The 20464-nt window shown below is 38.1% G+C and overlaps 1 protein-coding gene across 3 annotated transcripts in view; it reads left to right on the top strand.

Moving 5' to 3' along the window:
• Window positions 1-378: 378 nt before the first annotated feature.
• NBEAL1 (neurobeachin like 1) overlaps window positions 379-20464 on the top strand; it is a 74441-nt gene continuing 54355 nt past the window's right edge. For all 3 annotated transcript variants that reach the window (XM_026048047.1, XM_026048042.1, XM_026048058.1), the window contains exons 1-2: window positions 379-440; window positions 16412-16503. In XM_026048047.1, the coding sequence (XP_025903832.1) occupies window positions 390-440; window positions 16412-16503 (143 nt within the window). In that variant the 5' untranslated portion in view covers window positions 379-389. The remainder of the gene's footprint in view (window positions 441-16411; window positions 16504-20464) is intronic.

The raw sequence follows: 20464 nt of genomic DNA, 5'->3' as shown, positions 1-20464 counted from the left end.
CCGCGGCGGGAGCTGCCGCCGCGGAGCCCCCGGGGGCGCCTGCGGGCGTTAAATAGCGATTTGCGGCTTCCTTCTATTTTTATTTCTTTTTTTTTTTTGTATTTTTTCCCCCCAAGCGAAGGCCTGCAGGGTGCGTTTTCGCTTCCAGAGCGCGTCGCCGAGGAGGAGGAAGGGCCATGCCCGCCCGCCGGCCGCGGCTGCCGCTGTGCTGCTGCTGCTGCGCGGCCGGCCCCGAAACGAGAGGCTGAAAGCTCGACAAACGGGAGTGGGAGCCCGGAAAGGAGAGAGCGAGGGCCCGCCGGCCGCGGCGGGAGAGCGAAACGCGCCGCGCTGCGAGCATGGTGGGGTCGTGAGCGGCCCGGCGAGCGCAGCGCGGCGCGGGCGGCGGGATGGCCTCCCGGGAGAGGCTCTACGAGCTCTGGATGCTCTACTGCAACAAGGCAAGTGCCTCTGCAGGCTCCCGTCCTGCCGCGGTTCCTCACGGTTCCGCGAGTCGGCCGCCTGAAATGCCTCCGTGACAGCTTCTGGCGCAGATTGGTGCTGAGAGCCAAGCGGGCTTGGGTGGCGTTCTTCAGGGTGTAGCTGCCCTTCGTGGGTTATTTCTGACCTTGTCGCTTCGTTTGCTCTTCGTCTTGGGCCTTTTCTGTGTATGAGTTTACACAGTGTGTCAGCAATGCACTTTAATTGTCTGAACGCATCCTGTTTTTCTCTTTGTAGCACCTGTGCATGAAGATGGATTGTATTCATTTAATTCATTGCTACTTGATACGTAGTTTTGTTTTTTTAAGCAGCTCTAATTTCACCTTAACCACGTTAGCCAAAGCCTTCCCAAAGAGCAGATTTATTAAGTTACTCTCTAACCTTGGTTGGTTATCACAGTATCATCAAAGTACTCCATGAATTTCACCTGATGGGGCTGTTAAAACACTAGTTTGTCTCTGTATCATACATTGTAAATCATTTCATGTGTTTAAAGTACAAGTCCTCCTTGCTGTCACAAGTGCCAAGTGTGTGTATATATATACAAATTGGTTTCTGGGTTACCTACACAGATATCTGTAAACTGAATGAAGAACATGCTGAAAAAATAACAGTAAAGTTTAGGAAAGGGATGGGCCTGCTGTTGCATGAGAAGTCTGTGGCAGTCCTAAGTGTGGCTTGCAGTGCCCCTTCTCTCTGGTTTGGTTTTGCTTTTTCTCTTTCTTTGTAGTTCCATGATTCCTAAGTATCCCAGTTTCTTTAACTTTTCAAGCTAGTTAGGCATTAAAGGTAGTACAGACATTTTCTTGCTCTTTATGCCTCTGGTTTGTGTCTAAATTAGGCATTTCTCAAGGTGTATAGAATATGAGATTTTAAGTATAGGACTAGCTTAATGGAAGCCCCAAAGTGATGGTTAAAAATGGCTTGAGTCTTAATTTTGCTTTTTTTCATAATTTTGTGCAAGTTGGCAACTCTAATGCTGTCTGTGTTGTTAAAAGTGTAACTAGTGCAAACAGAACACCAAGGTATGACTTCTTAGTACCCACGTGGGCACTCTGTGGGGTTGAAACTTATTTACATAGACCTTTGCCATTTAAACAAATGTAGTAATGCCAGTGGCAGCAGGAAATAGGCTAGCACTAGAGGAGATGGATGTTTTGCCAGTGAGTTCATCGATGTGAGAAGAACAAAGACACTTGGAACAGACTCAGAGATTTCAGGCTTCCCTCAGCCTTGGGAGATGCAGGGATGCAGAGATGAGCCAAGCTCGGAATTTCTGTTTCCAGCCAGACTTGGTCCTTTTCCTCCCTCTGTTTGTGGGATGGTTCTTAAGTTTTTGTTCCTGTGTGGCTTTTCTCCCCCTTCCCTGATTTTTCATTCCTCTTCTGTGTGCTAGGAGGAGGGTTGTGTAAGTAAAGGGAAGGTAGTTCTAATGTATGCTTTAGATCACCTGGAGAGAGGATAATTTATAGGAATGGGGCATGTGCAGTCTCAGGTGGTAGAGGGTGGATTATTCAATCATTTTAATAGAAAAGAAACATACCCTTCCAAATCCCTTGGTGCCCTGATTTCCCCCCTGCCCCCACCATGTAATTCCAATGTGTATAGATGGATTTGTGTATGAAAAGGGCTTAAGTAAAAAAATGTTTTTATTAATAAATTGTTACTGAAATTTGAGGACAATTAGAATAATTCTAAAATATTTTAACTTTCTAAAAAAAAATCCTGGAAACAAAACATCTTGTCCTCTTAACTTGACCAATTCTAATATCTTTCCATTTCAGGCAAAAAGTATTTCATCTCAGATAAAGTTTGGTAGAGTAGAATGCAACTGAGATGAAGTCTTAAGGTGTGAAATGTCATAAATTAAAACAGATCACTTTCGTGTGTTGAAAATATCTTTGTGCTCTATTTTGCCTTTCTCTCTGCATCTAACCAAGGGGGAAATTGTAGTGATATATAATCACTAGCACATGGTACTGCTTATATAGAAGTTTATGGAGCAGTGAAGAGTGCTATCATAGTCTGTTATTTGCACTGTCACAATTTTATAGTGGGTAACATTCTGTTAGGGAAAATGTGCAAGGTCTTCAGCCTACAAAAACTGCAGAGCTGAAGATGAGCAGGATGGGGTTTGTTTCTCTGCAAATCTCAAATATACAGTACTAACTTTTGTAGCCCTATTACCTAAACAAACAGGGAAAGCCAAACTCCTCTTTTTTGGGGGTGGAGAGGGGCATATGCATGATGCCTCTGATACTAATAACTAGCCTTATTTGGCTTGTCTTTGGTATGTGTGGCTGTTTATTTTTCTAACAGGTTCTTAAAGTTAGTGTGAAGTAGAGTGCAGTGTGCCATCTCTGCAAGGCTCCTCATCGTTTTAAAATGATGGATGATACTGTGTTACTACCTTATCATCCATCCTGGGTCATGACTTGCCTCCTGTGATCACTTGACATCCCTGTGCAGTGTCAAGTGTCAGCTGCAACGTTTACTTAAGTGCTAAAGATACCCAGTAAATATAGTGGATGCAGGATTTATGCTGCTTTGGTGCTGTATGGAAGCATTTTAAAAATTCATTAAATTTAGTAAAATTCAGACCTGTGTCTTGAGGATATATCACAGCATTGCCTTTCTGATCATGTGAACAGTGCTTTACTTGACTATGCCTGTTTTGTTTTTATTTTTAAATGGTGATGTCAAAATTTCTACAAAGAACGTGTTGTTCAGGATGCAAATAGCTGGCACAATCTCTTTTGATGACTTTCAGTTTAAAATGAGGGGTTTTTATGTTTGTCTCGTATATGCTTATGTTCTTTATGTTTCTTAGTGTTAGTCAATTGGATATAGATAGGAATGTAAGCTGCTCACTTTAGGCTCAGGTATATATGCTAAGATAAGGAAAATATATATATGTATAGTATAGATAATTCTTCTCTATAGCAGTCACTGGGAAAATTTTAAGCAGTTAAGCGGACAATCATAGTACCCATAATCACATATTAAGCATGTGGAATATCATTTGAAAACTGTGAATAACTTAAAGGAGTGGGAAATCTTAAATATGTGCGTACAGAAATCTTTGAAAATACACCTCTTGGATGAACAGAGGTAGTCTGGGAAGAGGATGTACTCTGTTTCTCTGACCTTTTCTGTTTTTGTATGACTGAGGTAATAACTTCTATTTGCTACCAGTTTTGTCATGTGTTGTTAGATCAATGTGACTATAGCAATATTCCTACTCTCATCTCATTAATTAACCGTTCCTAGTTAATTACACGTCAATATGCACAATTAAGTCATGTTATAATATTTTGAAGAGCCTGTGGCAGCATCTATCAAGTATTTGTAACTTATTGCCTTAAGGTTTTTGATATTTTTAATTTTGCTCAGAAAGTGGCTGCATGCCACTTCCTATATAGAAGTTTATCTGCTTGAACTTTAATTCTTTGCATTCTTGTCATTAACTTGAAGAAAAATGGGGAAAAAGGATTTTTCTAAAGAATTATTGCTTTTCTATAAAGTGCAGATTTTCAATGTGATTAAGCTATTAAGTGACATAAAGGCTAGTAAGCACTGAAAAGAAGAGCTGCAGCTCAAAAGATAACAGGACAGTATTAGATCCTGCTTACTCTTTACAGTATCCTTTGATTGAAGTAGTGTATTTAAGAAAAAGTTTGCGTATTGTCTAAGTCCTCCCCACAATATATGGCCTACATTTGTACTCCTTAGGTTACAGTATCTCTCTAAACTCTGAAGGTATAGAAATGACACCAAGAAAACCCGAGTGTCCTGCCAAAACAGAGCCAAGTGTAAAAACCAATTTCTCAGCTCTTAAGAGCATTTCACATGCTGCGTGAGCAGCACTGTGAAAATAATGTGGAAAATATTTTTCCTCTTAGAAAAAAAGAGGAGCAAGAAAGGTAAAAGCCAGATGGTTAACTTTCAGAAGAACGTGCTGCAGATTGTTTCTAAACAAGGTTATTAGTTCAGAAGACTCTTAAAGAGCTGATTAATTTCTGTATTTTTAAAAGTGGCTTGGAACAGAGACTGAGTGCTATTTGTAGTCATGGGGGCAGGACAACTTGATTTGTAAGCCCAAGTAGTAATTTAAAATTATTTCAAGATTAGGCTTGTAGTATATAGAGCACCATTTGCTGCTGGATCAGTCTCATGCCAAGCCTTTTAAATATGGTAAAAACTTTCTAAAGGCCTTTTAAAAATGGATGGGCCACCTTAAAAGTTAATCTGCTTTGTTAGGCAGCTAGTGAAAAGCATGCGAGATCGCGTGTCACCAGAACTCGCTGTGCAGTGCATGGGTGTGCTGGACTCACTGAACCCTATTAAGAAACCTTTCATACATTTAAGGGTTTTAATTCCACCAGGCAGCTTTTCATCAAGAAGCTGGTTCTAGGATTTTTTTTTCAATCTCCAGTAAAGTCATGCTTTCTTGAAGCACCTCCTTAGCTTGTAGGTCATTTAATAGCTTGAAGGCAAAGCTGTCAGTATGTTTCTCAGCTGAGTCTGTGCTTCCTGTTTCAAAGACAAGATGTTAAGTACTAGCAATACTGGTATGGGGGGATTCTGTTTGGATCATAGCAAAAGCAGGTCATAATGCTCTGATCTTTGCTAACAGAGATTACAGATCTCTTGTTGTTTTACAGAAGAGCAGACTTCTGGATAACCTATCATCTTAAAACAAAACTTTCTGTAGCACTGCATTTGTGTTGGATTTTTTTACAGAATCAGCCTGTATTAAGATAAATGTTGCAGTGTCTTCTCTGGTGTGGTGAAGGATATTGGTGTATTGTTTTAAAGTAATATCATGTGGAAAGCAACTTGATACTGTAAATTTTATATGAGAAAAATTCCCTGCCCTAGATCAAAAGCTAACAGAAAAATACTTGAATATGATTTCAGTAAGGAGTGATGCATTTTCCTAAGAATGTCCTAGAGGGGTTCAAGTGCTTTCACCTACCGTTATTTTTGCTTCACCTACTAAACCTCTGGATCCTGTAGGCTGACTTGTAAGAATCGGGAGATCTCAGTGAAAACACAAGTGAACCTAGGACTAACTATAGTTTTTATATTAGGCAGGCAGGGATGGCTGTCAAGAGTGAAGTGCTATAAACCCTATCAGTGTGCACGTTGATTTTGACTTTTATTTTTACATGACAGACTGTTAGGTCATAAGACCAGCATGCTACAAATACTTAGAAGCCGAAGCTTCAGCATGTGTAATGGAGGTATTTAATTGACATGAGTTAGTTGTATTTATATTTCAGGGAGCAAACAGTTCATCTAAATGAATGTGATCTATGCTGTGAATGGCAGAGTCTGTGAAAGAGAAAAGCTTCTACCCATTCAGTTTTTCTGTGCCTTGATCCAATTTATGCAATTTGACAAGAATATAATCTTAGGCATTAAACTGTAAACCCTGTGAAAGACTGACCTTTGCATCCTAAACATGACTTCATCCTGACTTGAGCTTGAGCTCAAGCTTGAGCAAGCCTTATTGTGCAATTGCTGATTTATCAGTGATTCATATCACATCACTATATAGAATTATTGTCTTTGTATCAGAAAATGAAGTCTCCTCACAGTGAGATGAATGCTTGAGAAAACTAAGTGCTTGAAGTGTTTTTTGTAAGTTACCATGTGAATTCATGCTCCACTGAAATTTGTGAATGAAGACTTAAAATATTACGTAAAGTGCCTTTTGAGGAGTATTTTAAATACATATTCTAAATTCTGCTGTTCTGAGAGTTACTTGTGAAAGTCACAAATCACTTGGAACAAGTGTAGTGTATGTAGGTGAAACTATCCTTGTTATGTCTTTGTAAGATACTGAATTGAGAATGGATAGACAAACAGGAACAGCTGGCCTTTGATTTTGACTTTACTGTCTGCTATTTTAAGAGATTTCTTACAGTCTGAGGACTAATATAGTTACAATATTTACAAATATAGAGCTTTTTATTATAAATCTCTTACGTTTAAGACAACAGGGGCAGATTCTCTCTGTGGTAGCCCTGAGATGGGCAAGGGCAGCCTTGTGCTGGGTGGTGGGAGCCATAAAATCAAGATACTGCAGTAGGAAATGCGGAACTTCTGGTTGAGTTGAGGTGGTAACTAGATACAAACAGTGAAGATGCAAGAAAATGGTAGCATTTTGCAAGAGACAAACTATTTCTTGTTACTTTATAATATATTTAGCAGTATGTACATGTAGCCGTTACTTTCAGGAGGCTGGGAGGTTTGTCCATACTGTTACGATGTTCACAGTGGTCTTCCTGTGCAGCATCAAATTCCTGTGTGCTCACAGTTTCGTGGATTAGAGCTTTACAGATTTAATAAGTGTCCTGTTCCCTAGCATATCAGCCAAAGTGGAATATTTTGAAGATCAAGTTTTGTATGAAATGATCTCATGCTTTCATGAGATCTTGCATCTTAACTGGAATTAATTTTGTCACAAGACTAGAAATGTGTGCTTCTGGTTCTCAGTGTTGACCTACTGTAAGAGCAAAGTAAAATACAGTGACAGTAAAATTACAGTTACAGTAGTTACAGGCTACTCTGTGGTACCTGAATTATGATGCTTTTAACTCGATTATCTGGTTCAGGTATAGCATATGTCCAGATAAAGGAACGTTGCAGAATCAACTCAGATGTCCACTATGTTTGTTCCATTACAGAAATAGAATTTAGACGAAGGTTTGCCAGCTGCTCATTGACTGGTGTTGTAGCTCAGTGCCTGAATCCAAATGTTGACGATAGACACTGTTAAAATATTTAGACTTCGGAAAGGTTAAACAACTGCCATAGATGAGAGCTGCTTTAATTATTGAATGTCTCTTGAAGTAAGTACATATAAGAGGAAAAATATCAAAACATATGTATTTCAAGAGTAAAGATAAACATTGTAATTTTTCCTTTTTTTAATAAGTCTTTTGTTTGAGTAACTTCCAATTTATCTTCTCGTAAAACACAGTGGTAGAGAGGAGGATAGGAAATGCAATAGGAAGTGCCAGAAAAGAAAGACTAAACCTCATTATTCACGTCATAACAGTGTGAAGTTTTTCATCTCACTGTGACATGGAGCTCCTGCATGCCTCTGCAAATCTAAACATTAATGGCTAGATTCATGGATTTGTAAAATATTTGTGCTGATGCTTTTTCCAGCATTTAAAACAGTTAAAATAATTTGAATGTCTGTTTATAAATGAGAATTACATCTAAATGTAGTAAGGAAGAGGAATAAGTCGTATTGAATAGTATGTTGTCCATTAAGTAGTATTGCTAAGTATGGCTGTATAAATGTAGGAAGAGAGTCTCTCTTTATCGTGAGTACTCACCAGAATCTACCTAAAACCATATAATGCTGTAAAACTTTTAAAAAGTAATAAGAAAGCCAAGACAGAAGTTGAAAATGGAACACTCACATTGGCAATAAGGCTTGAACAATAATGGCACAAACATCTATAAAAACAGAATGAAAATAAAGCAGTTTAGGTTTGACTCCTTCAAAAGATAACAAGACTGTTTTCCTATAATGATTAATGTTAGAAAAGCCTCATTATAGGAAAGCATCTTACCTTGAAAATGGAAGAGAGTTTAAGGGCTGAAGGTAAATCTTGAGAAAGCTGAGTTGTTTTCTGTAAGCATCAAGCAAAAAGCAAATGACTGGCTTAAGTGAAAGAGTGATTGGCAGCATAAACTGACAGTAACACATATGGGCCATCAGTCCAGTATTCCTTAATCTTCAGAAGTTCTGTAGAAAGTGGGTTGCAGTAGAAATGGGATATTTGTAACTAGTTCTACCAACTGTCTATAAATAAGTTTCACTAACTCATTTTTAAAATCTGCATTTGAGTTCCTGCACTGAAATATTGACTGGGAATGAAATATTGTAGGAATGAACAGATTTCTTGATAAATTACTGAAGTTTGGTAGGAACTTCAAGCTAGAATGATTTAGACATTAGTTCTGAGAAGGTAGGAGGAATAAAGTTTTGTCACGGGAAGCAGTTTTGTTTGGAAAACTAGTTCAAAACAGTTCTGGTTTTGAACATGAGAAATCTCCAGTGTTCACAAGCCTTCAAGGACAAACTTGGAAACTGAGAGAAAACATGTTGTGATGGGAAGAAAACATGTTTGGTATTCTTTGTGTAAAACTGCTAAAAATACAACTTGTTAGAGGTCTCGCAAGTGGCAAGAATTACACTGGCTTTCGTATGTCTGCATTGTGCTTCTCCGTTGGAGCTGGCTTTGTTCACTGCTGGATGGACAGAACTCTTGAGAATAAAGCAGGGTATCCGTAACAAGGCTGTTACCTGCAGGCCTGTATCTGCATAAGTGTGGCAGATGCCAAATAACAGTTGCGCAAGTGACACAAATCGTGGTATGTCCTAGCTTGAGTCCTAGATACTTTTTTGCTTTGGAAAAGCTGCCCTCCACCTTTATATAGTTCAGCTTTAGTGCAGTGTTAATCTGTGATGTGATGAGGTCAAGTAGACAAAGTAAATAGTTAAATCTGTGGCTAAAAAGTTTGCATTACATAAATTTTAGTGCATAATAACCATGTGATAGGTTGAAATAAAAATGCTGAAAATTTGCGCACAGATTCTGGGTCTGCAGAAAGATTTTATGAAGTTTGACTGCTGATGTATTGAAATGACAGCTTTTGTCTATTGCACCATCTCAGTTCTTGCAGCCTTTCTGTGCTTTTATTGTTTTATCTTGTGTTGTCTTTTGTGCGTCCAGCAAAAATGATAATTTTAGCTGTTGCTAAAACCAATTGTTGCTAAAGATCAGCCTTTCTCATTTCTATCAATCATGTAACTTAGAATTCAAACAGGCGTTAAAACTCGAACCTTTCCAGAGCTATAATCTAAGTTTTCATTGAATTAAGGCTTGTTTTGATACTGTACAGTATTTGAGATCATGTTACTTTAGCTACCTTTGAATTATTTAGAATGCTTCATGTTTCATAATTTTTTTAAAACAACTTTAGCTTTTACTGCTGTTAGTTTCTTGTGTTAACTTTGGGCAAAGGCAATGTAAATAGCATCTAATAAATCACAACATGGCACATTTCTGGTAAGGGTACAGGGGACTGGGGAAAACGGGAAAGCTTCAGTGTTGTATTGAACGTGGAACTTGTCTAGTGGTACCTTCTATAGAATGTGAAGACCCTATTGAAATCTGAATTCTGGTTAACCAGATGGTCTTGGAGATGGTGTCAGGTGTTATTTGATTCAGTTTGGATACCAGACTAAATTTATTGTTGTTGAGGAATGACTCTCATAATTGATAGTCTTTTTTTAATCCAAGGCATTAGTGGAAGATTTGTAGAAAAGAGAAGGAATGTATCTACATTGACAGAGTTTGTGAACTGAATTTTGTAGTGATTGTATGTTTGTTTGATTCCTATGCAAATTCCTGTGCAAAATGGAGGTTTTGACCTGTTGCAACGCAGTTTGTGACTTGTTTCACTGCAATTCCTATTTAAAAAACAAAAAAACCCACTTTTATTCCAGAAATTGAACTGAATGCCCACGTGAATTTTGAAATTCATAATACTATAATTATTAGGAACCTTTTTAAATAGTTGATTCAAAAATTAATACTATAATTATGATGATGAGTTGCACCCGAAGGTCGTTCTTCCTGTAGTCAGAATTGATTGAATTTAGCAAGGCAATTTAGCCAGCTTAGAGTGCTTTATTGTCAAGTCTTTTATCAATTCTAACTGTAGTGTTGCTGTCAGCTTTTAAAGGATTTATTTTATATTTTGGAAAGGTTCGCAGGGAGCACAAAAACTTTGACATGTAGCAAAATAAAAAATCTCTGCTTGGACATCTTATGTCTTTTTAAATGTGGAAAAGCAAAAAGGCTTCCTTAACCACCACCCAATCTCATAATGAATAATGTAATACAAATAACGTTTCAGTATGTCCTGCAAGTCGGTGTTATGCAGATTAGTTCAATTTGTTTTAGGACTAGGCTAACTGGTGATCTAAAAGTAATGTTTCATATTTCTAAATGTTATTGTTTCTAGGTTGGATTCGGTCTTAGCACCAAGAGATAGTTCCTAGTTTAAATAAAATGTTTAGGAATGGGGGGTTTAGTTGCTCTAATACTAAAACCGGTGAGTCTGTGGAGGTTCTGGTAAACTGAAATCTACTTTGAAGGTCAACTGCTATGTGTAGTAGCTGAATGAGGCTGGCTATTTTATGACTGTGTGTTAAATTTAATGACCTCAAGCAACTGTCTTGTCAGACAAGTCAGGCAAGGGCCCTGAACTGCCCTGCAGAGAATTTTTTCCTTTAAAGCATGGAATGTAATACTGAAAATAGCCCCGGGTGGATCCAGCTTTTGTTTTTAGCAACTAATGCTTCCTGGATGAGGCTATAAAAACTGTGCTGAGCTTTGCCCTTCTAGTTCTGCTTGACTGAAGCCTTTGAAAGTTCAAAGAAATTACTTTTCTAATATTGTCAAACTTCTGTAGAAGTGAAAGCTTCTGTTAAATCTAAAAGCACAAATATATAGTAGGTAAATAGTGTTGTTTGTGTTAAATGTGCCTGTGTTCCACTAGCGCAAGTCCGAAGCATTAAATGGAAATGCTTAAAGATCTAGTTTATCTGAAGCACTTTAACTTGGATTAAGCTAAGGGAGCTCAATACTGCATGACTATTTTTTAAAAAATATTATTACTAAATAACACTTAGTCCTGTTGACCTCATACTAAGGAAGAAATGTTTCATCTAGAATTCTTCTCATTAATCAGCCTTCATTAAGAATATAGAATACTGCTATAATTTAGAGACTCTGTTGTAGATCCAAGATAAGAGCCTGTCCAAGTTAGTGTGTGATAGAGCCAAATTTCTTTTCATTTTGTACCTGTAGAGAAGGCCCTATAGAACCACTGTGGTTGGAAAAGACATTTAAGATCAAGTCTAACCGTAAACCCTTCAGCACCGTACCTGCTAAACCACGTCCCTAGGTGTCTCATCTAAGAAGAGGTGGCTTTTCACCCCAGTAGTGAGCAAAGGCAAAATTTCAAGCTGCAAAACGACACTAGGCTATTTTTTCATTTAATTTGACATCAAAGCCATGTCCTTCTGTCTATGCCAGGCTTTTGTGTTTGCAAGGGCTCAGTATTGAGAGCTTGTGTCACAGTTGTGCTGCAGGCTTATGTATCTAAAAATTGTTAATTTGTTGGTCTTTTATGGGAAACGTTCTTGGCAGTATTTTACTACAGCATCACTTTACATAATGTAGAATAGTGTGAAGGTCAACTGTATTTATTTAGCAGCTTTTCCTATGGTTGTACTAACCATGGAGCTAAAGAAAAAAATTTGGGGAATTCTGTTTTTTGGTCCCTATCAGTGGTCTTGCAGCCTTTATTTTTTTAACACTGTAAAGAGTTGAAAGAATATTATTAATAAAGAACTAAAGGTTTTTGTCTTGAAAAAGTTGTTTTTGAGAGAAGAAACAAGGAAGTGTTTTCACTTTCAGGTACTGTGAGCTACACTTGGTTTAATAGGCTTAAAATATTTTACTGCAGGTGAATGGCTCCTGCTACTAGCAGTTTCACAGGCCTTCATTACAATTCCCTGAGCTCAGAAGCTTTAGCTTAATCCCTGCATATTTGTGGCCTGCTTCATAATTATCAACTAAAAGGATTTGCAGTTTTTTAATTTCACACACACACTATTACAATGAAATCTTTAAAATGGTCTTGCTAAAATTTAGATTGTTTCAGTGGGTCACTCAAGAGAAATAAACTTCCTGAACTTGAATTTTGAGCTTTGGAGTAAGTCATCTAGAAGTTTCAGTAGATGCAATTTCTATAGATGCAGTCTTATTTAAATAAGATACCTAAATCGTCTTGCAAAAAGTTAGGCAAGTCCCAGGCAGGTAGGTGAAATACTTAAGACTGTGAATTTGGAAGAAAGCTACAAACTGCCAAACTCAACATTTTGGTACATCTTTTCCTAGTGATTGAAAAGCTGTAACTGATAGGTGATGTTGTCTTACCACATGCAGTTTTTTTCCCTGTTTTTACTGACATACAAATCAAATTTCCTGCTGCCCTTCTAACAGGTCTTACAGGTCATGACTGGAGTGTGTGAGGGCTCGGAAAGAATAGCAAATTAAAACAGGTTTATCCCAGTCTGTCCTTGTGGTGCCTTCTCATAGCTGATACTGCAGTGTATCTGTGCTGTAGTGGCATGGTGAGCTCCCAGCACGCGCTGCTAAAAACAGGCTGCTGCTGTTGTCCAGTGTGCAGCCTCCAGCTGTGTGTGTGCAGAGTGACTTGGCAAGATGATAATTATAGAACAGGCAAATAAGAGAATATTTTCCAGGGGTTTTGCTGCCTTTACTGCTTATGAGTACTTAAGATATGTCATTATTGTCTAGCTAAATGCACCTTACCACTTTCTTGGTGGAAATGCAGAGGAAAAGGAGTAGTCAATCTGTAGTGAATTGGTTGGAGCTGGGGTTGCAGTTCAGTGATGTGGTATTGGGGGACAACACAAATTCGGAGCTATTCCTATAGTGTGGGATGCCTCCTCCTGCCATGTGGCAATACAGGTGCGTGACGGGTTGCTCTGCAGATTGCTTTGGGAAATTGATTTCCCAAGGAAAACAGACAAACTTTGGTATTTGGCTTGCAGCCTCTTTCATGAGAAAATAGAGGGGAAAAAGTGCAGAGGAAGCAGTTGATACCGTTGGCATCTACTTTTGTGAAATTGAGATATTAAATCAAATAGACACATTTCTCAATTTGTCATCACACTCTGGCTAAAATGCCAAGATGCCTTTGAAGCAAGTAGACTGGTCCTCAGAAAGGCAGGTATTTGGTGTTCAGCTGTGTTTTAGGAATGCACATTTTTGTGCCTGTTTTGCCATGGCTGACACTTGTACCTTTAAGTTGGCTTTCTAAAAACTGCCTCAGTAAAGTTGAAGTATCATAGAGCTTTGAGCAGGTAACGGGTGCAGGTTATGGAATTTAGACTGATGGTAGCTTTACTGCTAATACAGAAAAAGGGAGAGCTGGACCAGATCCAAAGTTTGAAAGCTGTTTTTAACTTCTCTTTCAACATCCTTGAAATAGCTTCTCTGTTTGCATTTGTACAAAACTCTGTTTAGTATTGGATTACTTTTTTTTCATGGAATGATGTACTTCTAGCTTATAGGTCTTCATTAATGTTTATTTCTATAAAGATGGCATACTTTTATGGATGGTTCATAACAGACTTCTTGTATAGATTCTTTTGCTAAGTCATCTAGTTGGCTTTCTGACTTTGCTTTTTGAGGTGATGTTGAGTTAATGCTGTTGGATAGAAATCTCTAGATGTGATTTGGAATGAGTCAAATACCTTAACTATTTTTCGCTGACACGCGTCAGTAGTGTTCCTGGTATTTTTATATTGAAGATGATTATTTTAATAACTTTGGATTATATATAGTGAGTGTTCTGGCAGGAGTTGAGCTGGAAGACGGTTTGGTTAATGAGTGTGCTAAAGGTAACAAAATACTGTAGCTCATGTTTTTTCTTTCTACCCCCTTTCCCCCAAATTGTTTGTGTGTTTAGAATGCAAGAACTGCCTCCTGAGTTTGCTTCCCTCAGAGGAGTTTTAGTGGCCAAGTGGGTAGACTTGTAAGTGCACTGCAAGTAAGCCAAAACTTGTAGCCTTTTATAAAATTTTTCAGCTAGATAGTACTTTTTTTGCCTGTCTTATGTCTGGCAGTTGTCTCTTAAAGCTAGTCTGCACTGTTTGGAAAAGGCATCAGAGGTTAATGATAAAGTTCTAATTTAATCTTAAGCTTGAAGCAGATTTAGACTATCATTAAAAAGGACCAAGCAGGCATTTAACGTAATTTTCTGTCTTCTCTACTCCCTTCCCTTCTCAACATTTTGCTAAAACAACATTAAGTCAGATAATATTATTTGCATGGTTTTCTAATGGCACGTGGTCAAGAAAGTTTTCTTACAGTAGGTTACTGTCAGTAACTAGAGATGAACCTCAGCTGTGTCAACAAACCATTTTTATTTAAAAATACTTATAGTTGTTTTAGTAATTCACGTTATATTTCAAGGAGAACTTGCACATGAAGTAAAAGCAGTTATTTTCAACAGCAGGAAAAAAGTCAAATAGATTCAGTTTTTGTGCTTTCATGAGCACTACCCTAGCTATTAATTAAGCAAAAGCTTAGATATATTTATATGGCTACTAATGACTTTGCTAGTGCAGCCTGAGCTATGCTCAATCTTTTGAAATCATACCTTGCCAAATGGTTTGCATGTGGCTAAACTAACTACTTATGAATTATAAGAAAGTTAAAGCTTTTAAATCTAGATTCTTCTGAAGTATCTGTCATTCTGGAGATTGAAAAGTATGTCATGACTTCAAAAAGAAAACATTTGAAAGGGAAATAAAAGCAGAGGCAAGGAGGGGAAGATGAGTTCATGAAGCTGGGGGAAATTAGGAGTAAAAAGGAAGAAGAATGGGAAAAGGAGCAGTAGGGGAAAACAGTGACAAAAAGTGAAGGAGAAGGAAGTAAATAAGCTGTAGTTTAGTGCCTGTTATCACCTTATCTGAAAGCATTTTGTATATGATTAACAGTGATCGTGATGTTTATTTTGTCAATGTGACTCTGACCCTTCTTACTTGAGTTAGAGGTCTTGCTTTGCAGAGGAAGTAAGGTCCTGAGTAAGAAAGGGACTGTTATGCTTCTTATACTTAAAATGGAAAGATGTTTGGAGAGTGGCTTTTGGAGTGCTTCCTATTATGGGTTTCTTTTTTTCCTTTTTGCTGTTTTCTTTTTGTCTTGGAGCCTCTAGTTTATTCAGCGACCTTGAACCAGGAAGGCAGTGCGTGTCATTCTTGTTTGATTTGTTCTTTATCACCAATGTCACCCCAGAGTAGAGTATATGGATTATTCACATGTTGCTCCTTGCTCTTAACACTGCAAGGAAATAATGTCTTAATTGCAAGCATCTGTAGCTACGTATAAAGCACGAGTGGGAAGAAGGAAGGAAATAGACGAAAGAAATCTGAGCAAAAGGTTCAAAGATTTGCAGAATGTTATAAGTTAGAAATTAGGTTTTAAATGTCTAACACTTATAATACTGTATGTAAATGTTTATTTTATAAACCTTGTATAGAATATGTGAGTGTATGTGTGTGTATCCATACACATGACTGGGATGCTTTATATCCTTGTGGAGGAAGATGTTAGCTTTGATCTGACAGTATGCTTTGTAAAGTTTAAGTGAAGTGGCATAAGATAACATGTATTCTGACAGATTTTGGGTGTGTTTTTACGGTTAGGAATCCTAAACTAAAGCTTTTGTTTTATAGATACCTAGTGCACAACTCGCAGGTTGTGTGTAATGCCTTGATATACTTCATGCAGCTCTAATCTGCTGCTAGCAGCCTGTTCCTGGAAGAAGTTCCTTCTTTCACTGTTGTGAATCAATGAGTGAAACTAAAGAAATTGTTGTAATTAGGATTGTCACTGAGGTTCTTACTGAATTTTATAGGCTGTAAGAAATGTTCCAACTTGCATACTGTGAAGAACAGTTGCTGTGCATTAGAAAACTGATCTAAGTAATAATTTAGTAACGTTGCACGGTTACTAAAGCTTGTTTAGAAATCATTTTTTGGTGTTGATAATAGTAAGTAGACACACATGAACTAATGAGTATCTACTCAATGGCAGACTGTCACATCAGTACAACATAGTTGAGAATTTCAAAGGGCAGAAGGTTTTATATTTGAGTCCTAAAAATCAGTCTATTCACTGCTGTCCTGTTGATTGAAGCACTTAAAACACTTTTTTGAAATTAATAGTTAACAGAGCTGTTGGCTGATCATTTCAGGTATTGTATTCTATAAGGTGTGTTTTTTCTTTTACAGAAAGATCCAGATTACCTGAAGCTCTGGTTGGATAGTTTTGTTTCTAGTTATGAACAGTTTCTGGATGTGGACTTTGAAAAGCTGCCAACTAGGTATGTAGAATTACAGACCTGTTTATCTTTACCTGAAACAGACCTGGCTGACATCCCAGTCTCGTTCACCTCAATGCTGCTTTTAGACAAAAGACAGATTTTATTGTTGGGTGGCACTCCTCGTTCTTTTAAAGGTCAAGTTGGGCTGGAAGTGATGAAACTAGGTAAATAGTGATATCTGCGTTTTATCAAATGATGGCATCAGTATTCACCTGTTCTTGCTGATAGAAATATAGTCATTTCTTGCATGTTGTTGAATCATATTAATGATTATTATAGCATGCATCTGTAGCAGAAGATTGGATACAGGAAAAATATAGAGTTTTGTAATTCAGCCATTGTTTTAAGTTTAAATGAATGCCTTGTAAATAGTTTGCATGATTTGACTGAACACCTCTTGTAAAGGTAAAATATGCACAAATGATAGATTATTTAGAAGTGACTGCCTCCTTTGCCTTGGTGAAGCGTTCAGTTGACTGACTTTGGCAGTGTTACTAATTCTAAGTACTGAAATAGCCATGAGATGGATGTGAAAGTCTGTTTTGCAAAGTTCCATACTTAGTATTTTGAATTTGCTTTCTGTGTTTTAAGGATCATTTTTTCAAGACTTGTTTTGCAACTATGAGAAATAGAAAGTGTTTTTTTCTAAAGGCTTTTAGATGAAAGCCGAGAAGCTTGCATAAAAGCTTTTAAGAAAAACAAGAGTTACAGAAGTCAAATCATGAGAATTGGCATTAGTCTTATAGCTGCTATCGCTGCTGGTGAGTGAGTAAAGGAATGGCTCTCCCTGCACCATGGCTTCTGTCCAAACCCTGTTGAAATCAATGGAAATTCTCTAATGGGCTTTGGATCAGATCCTGTTTGAGGTGTAAGTGATAGCCTCCACTGTTGCAAAGAAATGAAGAATGCTGAAACTGGATCTCAGTGGATTTAAAACTGAACTTCTTTGCTATTTGTGTTTAAATCTTTTTTCCAATGCCTGTATTATTGCAAAATATACAGTAAAATTACTAGTATGCTGCCAGTTAATTCTGTGCTCTTTGTAAAGGTCTGTTCTAAGATTTGTTATATTTCTTGTCAGCTACCATAATGCAGGTGTGCATAATGGATATTGTAACTAGTTCAGGCAAAAGCTGTCCTTTAACATATAGTCTAATTTTGAAATGGAACAGTGAAAGAGTATTGTTTTTCCCTTTGTTTCTCTATGCAGCAACATAGCAAATGATTTTTTAAAAAAAAAGAGGCTTAGCTGGGTGAAACAATAGTGCTATATTGGTTGTGTTAAATAATGTTTCTGTGAGCGTAAAAATCTTCTCTTTTTCTGAGGTTAATGACAGGATTAGTGATTTAGTCAGGAAGAGTAGACCCATGTGGATTTAGACTCCTTTTTGGAACAGATGTGGAGAAAAATACCAAAACAACATAAGGATAAGGACATAATTCCTGCGCTTCAGCAGCGGGGCTTAAATATTGCACTGTTTGAGAATAGATATTAAAGTTAAAACTTCTGGGGTTGGTTTTGGGATATAATGCAGCATGTGAAAAATAGTATCTCTTTGGGTTATTGTGTTAGTTCTTATTGCAGGTGTTTGCAATGTGGAGCTTACTGAGCTTGCGAAGGAGAACAAGTAGATCTGTGTGGCACCATGAAAGCCTGGCTTCCTGTGGCCTTTTCTTAGGGTGTTGGGGAAGAAAGGAGTTTACACAGTGACCTCTCTCTCTTAATGAAGTGTTCCTGAGTGGTTCCATATTGCCACACAGTCTCTGTTCACAGTCCTAAAAGGAATCTTTTATTTTTGTGCTACTGCCTCACTTGGCCAAAGTTGCTTGAAACTAGTCAAGACCTTCTGTTAGTAGAAGAGGGTTGATGTGTGTCTGTATCTAAATACACAATGTGGTTGCACATCAAATATTTTCCTTATAGCCCCACCGTGTCATACCTTCATACCTAATCTTTATTATATTTATTGGAGTTCTTTCCTCTTACTGAAAAAAACAATAACTGTCACTCAGTTTTGGAAGTGATACATGATACTGGCTCAAACAAGGAAAAGAAGAGTCTGTCTGGAGTATATTTTTTTTCCCCAGTATGGATCTTGATATTGTTTAAAGCTCTCCTGTATCCCTGGAAGACTTTTGGCATTGAAGGGTAAAAACCAGTAAATGGTGAGCTACTGTGCAGGAAGAAAAAAGCTTGTCCAGATGTCTGGACAAAACCAACCTTTCAGAATACATGGTTTTGTCATCTTCCAGTTTTTCCTGGGGATTGTCTCTTATTTTCAACATCCCTCCCCACTCCTCACTGCACTTAACGAAACTGCTGTTTTTTTCCTGAAGGAGGGACTCTCCATTGGTAGTTGCATTTAATTGATAAAGAAATTGCTTCTGTACTTTAAAACATTTAATTTCCAGATATCTGAAATTTGACAGATGCTCCATAACACAGAACTGGAAGTTTTTAGCTTTGGAGGATGAGTGGATACAAGTTGTATTGTGTTTTTTTCATTTTATGTTGTTATATGTAGCTCTAAATGAAGTGATTCACTATGGTGTTTACAGTGATTTTACTGCAGAAGGTGAGGATAGGCTACAATATAATAGCTATGCCGACAGCTGTGTGCATTGAGCACAACGGATTAATGCACTCCTCTGTTCTTTTCCTAAGCCATTTATTACATCTTTTCAGTATTTACAGTGGGAAGGATAAAACCTTTACCAGCTGGTGGGAGGTTTTTTTCCCCTCGTTGAAGGAAAGAAATTATCACTTAGTTTTAATACCTCTGGAAAAAACAAAGGACTCCACAGTGTCATCGTGTTCTTTTCTGGTTTCTGTTTGCTTGCAGTCAAGCAAAGGAGCTTAAGTGAAGCTCATCAGCAGTACCATAGACACTGAACTCTTATACAGTGACTTGAAAGCCACATAGAAATGATGAAGGGAAAATGATAATCATGCTGATTACACATTTACCGCAATCTTGATGCTGGAAAGTGACATCTGTTTTTCCACAGCCCGTATCTCTAAGTGTGGGCATTTTGGAGGGGAGGGAGAAAGTTCCAGTGAGTGGGTTTAAGCCCTAATAGGATGAATACAATTTAAAGAGCAATGTAACTTCATTTTAAAAGCCTGGAATGGCAGATGAAAACTGTGTACCATCTTCAAAGCAATGCAAGGACATAACAATATAAGTGTCAGTGACTATAAGGGCAGGTACCAACAACCAGGAAAGAAGCTCGGCCAACACCTGACTTGGTGTGTGGCTTAGTTTTGTTTGTTCCTTGGAGAACGGTTGCTTTACACAGCTAGTCTTGTCAGGCAATAGCTGACAATATGCATCCACAAATCTAACTTCTTGATTTTTGTGGTGATAAAGTAAGAAATTGCTCTTGGGTGCAAATAAGTTGTTCATGTGATCATTATAGTCTGTACTGCTTGAGGACTCCTAGAAGATTGGGGTCTCTTGTGCCATTCCTGCACAAGGCAGGGATTTCTAAGGGCTGGTGCAGCAGCGCAGGCTCAGAGCTATTGCAGGGCCCATGTGCACTGGGCCACGATGCACGAAGGACCTGCTGTTTCCTTCGTACGTGGCAGCTCCCAGTAGCACTGAAAGCCCTTGCTGGCCATTTTGGGGAAGTTACTTCTGGATTTGTGATTGCAGTGTTTAAAATGTGACAGCCCTCCTCATTCCCAGCTTGCCAGGGGTGGTGCTCGTGGGCCCTGAGGGCAGGGATCTGCTGGCATCTTGAGGCATGGAGCTGCTATGGCAGAGATGCCAAGTGCTTTCTTGGCAGTTGTAATGGGAAATAGCTGTTGCTCTCCATTTTGTGGTTAATATATCTCATGTTGGATTCCTAGCTCCTACAAAATTCCTCTTATGTAGAAGCCAGGGAGTGAATGGTGTCAAGTCCTTGCTATGCACATGGACTGGCACATGTTTTTTAGGACATGGGAGCTTCGTGTCAT

The sequence above is a fragment of the Nothoprocta perdicaria genome, unplaced genomic scaffold, assembly GCF_003342845.1.
Source record: "Nothoprocta perdicaria isolate Ctin4 unplaced genomic scaffold, notPer1 scaffold_11, whole genome shotgun sequence".
NCBI classification, from domain to species: domain Eukaryota; kingdom Metazoa; phylum Chordata; class Aves; order Tinamiformes; family Tinamidae; genus Nothoprocta; species Nothoprocta perdicaria.
The sequence above is the reverse complement of the archived record's forward strand: the minus strand, read 5'-3'. Positions and strand labels throughout refer to the sequence as shown.